This window comes from Xiphophorus couchianus, chromosome 18 (assembly GCF_001444195.1).
Source record: "Xiphophorus couchianus chromosome 18, X_couchianus-1.0, whole genome shotgun sequence".
NCBI classification, from domain to species: domain Eukaryota; kingdom Metazoa; phylum Chordata; class Actinopteri; order Cyprinodontiformes; family Poeciliidae; genus Xiphophorus; species Xiphophorus couchianus.
In genome coordinates this window covers 14,826,815-14,837,188 of record NC_040245.1, presented here as the reverse complement: position 1 = coordinate 14,837,188, position 10,374 = coordinate 14,826,815, and the positions used below count along the sequence as shown (strand labels likewise).

Genomic DNA, 10,374 nt, shown 5'->3' with positions numbered 1-10,374 from the left:
TATAACTGGCGTGTGCCCCTACTTGCTTAGTGCAAGTAATATATAAATTATATATATATATATACGTACATATATACTGTATATATATGTACGTATATATATATATACATACACACACAAATAAAATAAAAGTCCAGCTACAAATTTCTAATGGGCTTTTCACCTTTGTTACATTATAACGGCATAATGTAATTTATGACAGACCAACACAGTCCACGCAGTGGTGTTTCAAATCAGCCTCCTTCCAATACTTCTTACATTTTATTCAGACAGATGAAACTGCGTCTCATTTCACAGACAAGATTACTGTACAAAAGTATACAGTAAAAATGTAAAGTTCATATGTAGCCTATATCTGTCTTTTAATTTTTATCCGTTAACTAGACTTTTCAGAAAACAAAATCAAATGAAACACAATTCAAAATTTTTAATTACCAATACACACATTTTTCAAAATGTATTTTGACAAACAAACTTGTCACTCAGTACTAATCAGATCTACCAAGTAAAAAGTCAAATATTGACCAAAGCAATGTTTTGAGTTATTCAATAACAAAAAGTATCAACTGTCAAGATGGCCTCCAAAATTGAACTGTAACTGGAAAAAGGTGTTGATAATTAAAACAAACAAAAAGTGCAATGGTTGCCTTAATGTTGCATAAAATTATATTTGACTTTAAATCACCTACAGTAAAATCAAAGTTTCACAACAGCTGCTGCTTAAAAGTCTAAAGGCATTAAGAGCTGTCGGAACCATAAACACTGGTTCAGCAGATGGCTTGTTCTGTTCCTGGACAGTCGTCCAAGTTGGTAGTGATATATTCATCCTCCTCTGTTATGTGTCCACTTTTATTCATCATAATGAAGAGAGGAAAGGAACTTGTCCACATCCAAATCGTGGGGGAAACAGTCAATAAGTTTCTTTCTTTCCTGAAAAGTAAACATAGAAAAAGACATCAGGGTTGGTTACACACAAAATATTATACTCTTCTGGGAGGTGGGTGGTAGAGGATAAGAAGGCTGGATGAGGATGAGAATAAAGCAAAGAAAAATAAAATAAGAATGGCATGACAAAATATAGGAAAATAAAACATTTTTGAGAAACTGATTTTGTTCTCCTGTCAACTAGTCAACACACAGCACATAGTGACTCAAGAAGAGGAAAAACTATTTTGAGGAGCTAGGAAGAATATATAGACATTTACAACCAAACTTGTAAATGTGACCAACCCGCACAAAGTAGCAGATAAGTGTGAAGTAGATCAAACGTGTCAGTTTTTCAATTTATTTTTAATAAGTAAAACCCTGAAGAGCATGCTAAAGATACAATTATACCTACAATGGAATGGTTTAGGTCGGGGTGTCAAACTAAAGTTGTCGAGGCTCAGTGTGCTGCAGGGTTTATAGGTGCTCTTGCTCAGACTCAACTCGCTTAAAAGGCTGAATTACCTGCTCAGCTTGTTACCTAACTCTGCATGAACGTCTCATTTCTTCTTTCAGCCATGTTGAGCCAGAATGTCAGCTCCTAAAGCTTATTTAGAGCTTTTCTGGTTCACGGAACAGCATTTAGCCTAGTCAAAGACCAGACCTAGACTAGAAAATTATTTTTCACATATGCCCTTAGGCTTAAAGTTATTTTACAAAAAATGGGCAAAAAATGTCAGTGTTCAAATGTGCAAATCTGTGGAGGCAATCCTCAAAAGATTATCAGAAAATACTGATAATGAAAATTACACTTTTTTTGTTTCCACAAATTATGGATGCCTTGAATCCTTTACCTTGTTATACGCTACATTTTATTGGTCTGTCACATAAAAGATAAATTGCTGAGTATACATTTAAACATCTTATGAAGTCAGATACATCTCAAATGTAGTTGTAGTAAATGTCAATAGAAAGAAATTTTACTGACTTTGTCTTTCTTGATGCTGGGAGATCGTTTCCGCTCTCTCTTGGCGGACGGACTCTCTCTGACTGGAGACTGCTTGCGTTTTTTACTCTTTGAGCTTGATGGTGATTTTTCTCCAACTTCCTCCTGGCGCAGGCTGTCTTTTAACGGCGTGCCCGTCCTGGCGATGGCGGCACGAGAAAGAATCATGAGGGTGTGTGCAGCCATGTTAATGCTGTTTTCACTCCCAGCTTCGCTGGCAGGGCTGCAGGTCGGCACATCAGGGGTGTTGGGAGGCAACAGCTGCTTTGGAGTCCCCTCTGCGTTTTTAGCGTTTTTCTGACGGGAAGGAGTCCTCTGACAATCAGCAGTCGCTTCACTGATATGGTCGGACCCAGAAAGCATATGGTCTGAGCTGCTAACTACAGCTTTTCTGACTGGAGGAGGAGGAGAGCTGAGGCCTTGCAGCATTTCAGCGGCCTGCTTGGCCAGAGAGCCAGTTTTTGAAGCAGCCTTTGTCGGCTTGGCCTGTGGGGCAGCTGGAGGACTGAAGTCTCTTGATGCTGAGGATGAAGGTGTTGATGACTGCTGTTTGTCTTGTGAGCCTCCTTTCATTTCATTCTCCTTGTTCGCTCTGACGTTTGGATTCTCCTGAGAGGAAGTCCTCTTCTCCATTCGTCCCTCACGTGATTTCAACGAAGCCTTCTCTCCAGCCTCCTTCCTGCTGCTCTCCTCGTTGTCCTTCCTGCTTTCTGATCTGAATGAAGAATCGGACGACAGCGACCTGGAACTGCAAGCATCTTTAGCTTTTGATAAATCATCATGAGGTCTGTGTAATCCATCAACGGACGCCTCCTGTGACTGAGACTTCTCAGCTTCGTTGTCTGTTCTTGGATTTTGAGACTCTTGGTCATGAATTATATGCATCTGTTTGCGAGGCGTCTTTTTGACAGAGTCTTTCTGCTGCGTTTGTAAAGAAACAGTTTCTTTTAGCAAGTTTGCTCCTCCTTTGGAATCTGCTGAACATCTAACAGTCTCCACTCTCCTCTTAGGTTTGCTGCTACCTAAGATAGCCGGTTTTGTTCGACCGCCTGCTGGTCTATTATCGCTCTCTATCGAACGGGTATGTTGTGATGTGTTTGAAGCAGAATTTGTTGGAGTCCCAGCTGTTCTGGTAGTTTGGGATCGAACCTCTGATAAGGAGGAGTCAAAACGTAAAATCCTCCGATGACTGGATCCACTGGATCCTTTAGCTGCATCCTTCTGGCCTGAAGGTTTAGGCTGAACAGCAGCAGCAGACACATTTTTCACACATCCTGCAACTGAGATAAGAACAACATATTAGAGATGAAAGACGGTGAAACATTAAAGCTGGAGGCATTCTTCCAGAAACTTATAGCTGTACATTACCTGATTTTGTAGACTGTTTAGGTTCGATAGTCGCGGGCTTTGGTTTTAGTTTTTCTCTTGTCTTTGTAGGTTTTGGGGTTGTTACATCAACTATCTGTAAATATATAAGAATAACCAGAATATTAAAGTTTTTTTTGTTTTTTTTTTTAAATCCCCTGATGACATGGTAAAAATAAAGTTGTGTTACCTGATTGGAAACCACTTGGATACTTCCCATCGTATTCTGCCCCAAAACAGAGACAGGAAGCACAACGGGCTTTACAGGTGATGGTAATATAAGTGCTGGTCCTGCAAAGAAAGCAAACGGATTCAGGGTTTTAACTACAGCAAGAAAACAAAGCTTAAAGTAATGAGCTACATGGGGAGTCTGCAACCTGTGGTGCTTTAAGCTCTTTTAAAAACTCAAGCCAATAATGATAAAGAACTCAGAGGTGCATCCCTATATGTAAATTTTCTATTATCATTTCATTATTTTCTGTTCCAGGAAATGTTTTCATTCTTTCATTGTGAAAGTTGAAAAAATCTGTACATTTTATAAAGAAGGTTTTTATGAATATTTTCTTATTTTAAGTTTCTTGACAATTTTGCAGCTCAAAACCAATTTTATTTTGTAGCAGCAGGGACAAGAACGGCTTTTTAGATCGGAAATGTTGCTACACATTAATTTCCCCTCAGAATTCCTGCTAGTTTTCCATTATAAAACTCAAATTTTGATGTTGCTGCAAATTTGAGTACAAAAAGTTTGACTTCATGCAGTTTTAAGATCTGTTTTTTTTTTTTTTTTTAAACAAATAAAATTGGCATGTTAGCCTAGACTATGTGGTGTAGTAAAAAGCTATGTTCACTAATGTGCTGGTATCTAAGCCACTGAAGTCACATTTAAAAATCTAGGACTGGATTATTCTGATACACCAAATACAGGTTACTTAAATCACAGTTTGTGATTAATTATACCTTATTTGAAAACGTTAACAGAAATTTGACAGTCAATGCTTTAGGATCTAACCATGTTATGGCCCCTGGCCTCTTGAGGCTGTGCAGGCTCCTTGTTTTTTTCTGTTATGCAGGATCAGCTGTGCGGGTACACCTTTCTGATTGGCTGCCTAGAGGCTGCAGGAGAGCAGCCACCCCATTGGATCAGCAAAGCCAATCAGACATTGATGAGGCCCACCTCAACCATATAAAAGACATCTGAATTCATTCCTCCAGTGGGGCAGCTAGCAGGAAGAGGTTGTGTAAATCTGACCCCCACCTTCTGTGTTTGGTGACTGTTTCCAGACAGTTTGAACAATTTTGTTCTTGCTTCTTTTGCTAAGTGGTGAATCTGCTTTAGATAAATCTTGAACAAGCTAGAGGCTTGTGTTTGGGAGGTTTTTGGTGCTCCCTTTTGTCCTTTCTTTTGGGTTGTTCTGAGTTTCTTTAGATGGACGTGTTTGAACATCTTGTTATTTAATTTGCACTCAGTGATTTCTGAATTTGTTGGTCCTTTACTTTTGTTTAATTGGGTTAAGTTGTATTGTGTTTTGGTTCTGTGAAAACCATCTTTTGAAATAAATCATTTTTTCATTCCACTTTTTCTCTGGACACATTTTTATGTTACCGCCCCTGAACTCCTAGACCTTGGGGGGTGTAACAAACCAAGAAAGAAAATAGAACACAGTCTGGTTTAAAACATTGGTCTGAGAGGTTCCAACGTCCAAAAAGTGATGAAATTGTTCTGTTTGGTTTTTGAATTAATGTGCCGTTAGCTGTTGGTTCTGTCAATAACTTATACGGCAAAACAATGAATGCTTTAAAAAGACTAAAGTTCACAGACTCACACAGTAAAAAATACTGTGCTGCTTCCTGATTACAGAAAGCAGCACATGTAGACACATTGTATTTTCTGCTGTACCTGTGGAGTATCTCGGTGTAGTGACTCCATACTGGTTGGTGGGTAAGGGTTGTCCGTTTGGGACTCCAGCTGGAAGCAGCACCGGTCTGGCCTGAACGTCTGGAGTTGGGACCACCAAGAAATAGCTGGCTGGAGTGGGTGGGGGGTCCACAGCGGGTTGAAACACATATCTCTGTTGAGCCTGTGAAGCTGCATTGACTGGAGACGTGTACACTCCTCCAGGTTTACTGACGAAAGGACTACCGTATCCCTCTGACCGTTGTAAGCTGCTCACCGCCTGCGCGGCTTCATCAAAGTTGGCCTTTGGAGTAGCAGGACATGCAGGTGATTTTGCTGGCGAGGAAAGGTAGATGGTGGGTATCTTGTCTCCGGAAATACTTGAAACCGCCTGATTTAAGGCCGCGTCTCCGGAAGAATCTCCATCCTGGTTATCGCTGACGATAATCTCCAAAGACAAAATGTTGCTGGGCTCTCCTGGCTTGAGTGGGGGAAGAGCAGGGATGGTGGCCAGAGGAAGAGGAGGACTTGGCGTTGGGGTAACTGGAGCACAAGAGGAAGAGGATGCAGACGAGGCAGAAACAGGAGTGGAAGCAGCTGTAACTGGAGCAGCTGCAGAAACAGATGATGAAGAAGAAGATGGCACAGAGCCATGAGGCACCGCTAGACTGTCTCCAGAAGAAGCACACACATCAGGCTGGCTGGGAGAGGTGTTGTTGACCTGGAGCTCACGCTGATCATCGGCAGCTGCTCCATCAACTCCATCAGCTGGCTTGTTTAGTCCTGTTGCCTGTGGATGCTCAGGGTTTCTGTCAACGGTTGAGGCTGGTCTCTCCTCAGTGAGCAGAGCTGGGTCTCTCGATAAAGATCCTGAATTTGAGAGTGCCACTGGGGTGGACAAACTGTCCACAGGTGGGGGCGGCGTGTTTAGAGGCTCATCACTTTCCATTTGTGGTCCACTGTTCGTTGATGGGTTTTCTTTCCTAATGGAGTTCCCAGCAGCAGGTGAGTAGCTGACTAACAGTCTGGCTGAGCTGTTCTCAATTCTAGATGTTCTGCCATTCGAGTCCAAAACGGTTTTTCTTAACAAGGTGGATGCAGGGGATTTTCTGGTTTTACGCTCCTGCCCAGCTCTCGCCTTCAGCGCTCCTGATGTTGCATCTAAAGTATTTTCGTCACTTTGGGCAGGACCTGAAAAATAAAACAAACCAAACCTGACCGATTGTCCATGTTCTTGTAATTGTGCACTAGACAGGTCAGTAAAAGCCAGGAATAAAATAGTTTCAAAAGAGGAAAAATAGTCTTGACATCAGATTCTACTTTGGAGAAGAGCTATAACTAAGGATAAATGATGATAATAAAGTTCTGAAAGGTTTACCACCCACTCACATCTATATTGACCTGTGCTGAAAGAGACTGAATACCTGGATCGCTACTTTGGAGGACCTGGACAGAAGGTGGGAGTCCAGCCGTCTCATTCTCTTCAGAAATACAAGCATTGCTGCCATCCCCTGCATCTCCATCAGCATTTTTCGTTTTATCTGCAAAATTACAAAAGAATTCTCAATACGACTTTCATATCCATTTAGAAACTTTGATTGTGATACAACTTAAAAACAACAACGTAGCGGATAGTTACGGTAATCAAAAAGGTCAAAGAGGGCCTGAAAAGCCGGGTCGGATTCAGTTTGCTCCAAAATGTCATGGATGGCATCATCGCTCATATGGATTTCTCCCTGATAATAATAATGCGCATAAAATTAAGGAAGACAGTGTGAATTTAGGAGTATTTATAGGAACAAATAGAGCTCTGTTAGATGTTTTAGTACCTCTAGTCCTAGAATCTCATCTATAGACTGGTCTGGCTCCACTGCACTTGAAGAAGCTTTGGATGTTTGTGGTACTGCATCACTGGCATCAGGAACAAAAAACATGTTTAGTACAGAAATATTATTTTAAGCCTGTTTGATAGGTATTTTTGTCACCATCAGCTTTGTCAAAATACTGAAAACAGATTCTCATCATACCTGGCAAGGATTTTGTTGATGTTTTCAGCAAGTTTTTCTTGCAGTGCCCTGTCCCCCAAAATCTTGTCACGTGCATTTTGTATCACGAGTTGCTGTGAAGATTTTAATGTTTTAAAAGTTAGACACCGTTAGGAAAAGCTCAACGTGTGATGTTTCAACTGGGGCTTTCATGCACAGGGAAAATATGCAACATGTATCAATATTTTATATATGTCACAGAAAAAAAGAAAAGAGAAACAAAGAGAGAGATAGCTAGAGAGAGGGAGAAAAACATTTAGACAATGGAACAAAAGTCTGAAAAAACTAATATTTTTCCCACTCCATACTATTATTTACAGTTTTTAACTATTTCTTTGTAAAAAAGAAACAAGCCTCTAAACGTAAACTCACTGGAAAATTCTCCTTGACGACCTCCTCAGCCTGGCCGTCTGCAGATACGTTAGTGGCAGTTATGGCAGATTTGCTGGGACCACCTGACCCGGTCAGACCACTTCTCTTCCTGGGCGTGTCCCTGAATGCAGAAGATGGGTTGTAGTGAAGGACACAAAAAGATACGTGGACAAATATATTAACAGATCATCTGTTATCTTTATCTAGCAACAAACTGGGATGGCATAATATTAGGAAATATGTCATGTGTGACAATATTGATGAAAATAAATAATGATGACCTGCGATTAGTAATCAGTGTGTTAATGTGGGACTAGTATCCAGCCCTGGTCCAGTAACACATCCTTAAACCTACACTTTTTTATTTTTTATCAAAGTTTGTTTTAATTATCAGTTGTGGAAAAAAAATAAATATTTTTTGTAATTCCCTTATTTGCATTCCAGAGGGAGAGAGAGTGAGAAGAAACAACTTCTGATCTTGGTGTAAGTTAAAAGTAAGTCTTTATGATATTAAATAGGTATTTATACAACTCCATTATGTAGTTGTTCTTTCCCATCCTTACCATTTCCTTCGACCAGGAGAAACTGGGCCTGAAGTGAGGCGGTGCTCTGAAACGATAACTTGTACAGGAGAATCTCCTGTAAAATACAACAACAAGGTACAATGTTCAAATACAGCGACTGATTTAATAGCAAAAACAGAAGCTAACGGAGTTTGACCCAAACTGACAAAGGGTTTTCCAAGTCAAAATGCACAATATTAAACTCATCCAAACAAATCCACCACAATACTGACGGGGTGTATTGAGTAATCGGCTCCCATCGTGGACCGGCTGCTGCGCCCCGCTGCTGACTGTGGGTCTGATCTGAGGGTTGGTGAAGCTAACAGGAGTGGAGTGACCTAGCATGCTGTGGGTGGTGTGGGCGGGGCTGATGAAGGAGCTGCTTTCAGAAACGGAGGAGCAGACCACACCGCTTGGAGACGCCACTGTCAGGACCCGCTGCCTCGCCATGTTTGCCACCCCGACGCGTGAACGTACTGCAACAGACAGAGACTGGTAAAATTCTGGATCGTACACTTAATGCAGTATTTACAGGTGCATTGCAGGAAAACCACTACATGACTCTTTGGTCAGTGCATGCTATTAGATCACTGATATGCTTTTGGGAAACATACGATTTACACACTACGTACAAATGTAAAAACACATCACCTTTTAAATGTACAAGTCCAAAAAATGAGAATAATATTTATAAAGTTATCCTTTGTGTAATTAATCAATTATGTATTTTATTTTAATTTTGTATTTTAAAAAAGGTAAAGCATTAAAAAAAAGCTCAACATAATTAACAAAAGGACTTTTCTTAAAATAATTAAGCCACAGTTCAAAGGGAATGCACATACTTATTTTGTTCTTTAACTGAAACAAACACAATATTTCTCCAAACTTAATAAATGACCAACAATCAATGTTGAGCAAAATAATTGTAATTAAACTCCCCCCCCCTAATCCATCAGCTTGATTTCAGAACATATCAAATTTTCATTTCTTAAAAACTGGTATTATAAGGAAATTTAAAACATTTATGTTTCTTTTCAGCAACGGATGAGTATATCTGTTCCGTATTATTTAATGATAAAATATTTGATCTAACAGCAATTAGAAAGCACTTACTCCTCTGACTTGCAGATATAGCGGGGGAATTCTGCAATGATCTGGAAAATAATTTATAAATATCAGATCAACAATAGTTAATCTCAAAACATGAACAGATTTAAATGTTGAAAGTAGTCAAATATTACTTGATTTGGTTGAGGGTGAAATCCAGCTTTTTCCACAAAGACGTCATCACAAGAGGGACTTCATGTCCAGAGTCTTTTAGAAAATTACAACACAGTTGTTACAATCTGCTTAAAGTGAACACATATTGCAAAACATGAAAGTCACTTTTACCTTTTGCTTTCGCAGCCACATACTCATTCAAGATGGCTGTCAAGCCCTTCCCAAAGACAGACTGTGCATGCGTGAGGGAAGAGTTTGTTAATATCCTTGCATGCCAACCTTAACAATTAAAGACAGGAACATGTGTGGACAGCCTTTGGACTCACAAAAACACAGGCAGGGATCACCCCGTCTCCTGTAGTGTGCTCGGCATACTCCTTCAGGTTTGGACTCTCATGGATGAAGGCTTGGCTTGTAGCTGACAGCCCCTCTTCCTGGAGGTACCCTGCACAAAGCAAAAAAGACAGGTATTAAAAAGTTAGCACTGTGGCACAATAAATCTGCGCCGTTCTCACTTCGTTATGGCTACCAGCTAAAGCTACAAGCAGCTGTAGCGTTGTTAAGTCCGGCTTACCCAAAACAAGCCGAGCGACGTCAGAAGGCAGCAACATGACAGCTTTAAGTGTAATAAATTAAAGTAAAGAACGAATAAATGGCTACATATTCGATAAATTGCTAATAAAAGTCGCAACATAACCCCTGAATAAAGAACGTCACTGGTGTTATAATGAGGGCAACATCCTGAATAAACTCCTGCTTTCTCAAACGGCGGGGAACTCGAGAACCCGGAAGTAGCAGCTTAACCTTCTACTCAGATTTCTGGTAACTGTAGTCCATTCTGGATCTATGCACGTAAAAATATAATATAGGGGTATATGAACATACAAACATGCAGTATGTTGGAACTTAATTAAATACTAAAACTAATTTCTGAACTGTTTCGTTCTCAAAACAACATTCATTCTATATTTTGATGTCAAAAAC

At 40.1% G+C, this 10,374-nt stretch overlaps 1 protein-coding gene across 1 annotated transcript; it reads right to left on the bottom strand.

Annotated features, from left to right (window-relative positions):
* Positions 1-221: 221 nt before the first annotated feature.
* On the bottom strand, positions 222-10,187 carry npat (nuclear protein, ataxia-telangiectasia locus). Its single transcript, XM_028045587.1, has 17 exons — positions 9,965-10,187; positions 9,717-9,835; positions 9,562-9,622; positions 9,411-9,483; positions 9,283-9,323; positions 8,403-8,645; positions 8,170-8,245; positions 7,607-7,727; positions 7,217-7,308; positions 7,019-7,100; positions 6,829-6,925; positions 6,614-6,730; positions 5,193-6,380; positions 3,486-3,586; positions 3,299-3,392; positions 1,913-3,210; positions 222-930 (listed from the first exon to the last, which is right to left on the bottom strand). The coding sequence occupies exons 1-17, from the start codon at positions 9,999-10,001 to the stop codon at positions 850-852; spliced, it is 3,921 nt and encodes a 1,306-aa protein (XP_027901388.1). The 5' UTR covers positions 10,002-10,187; the 3' UTR covers positions 222-849.
* Positions 10,188-10,374: the final 187 nt, after the last annotated feature.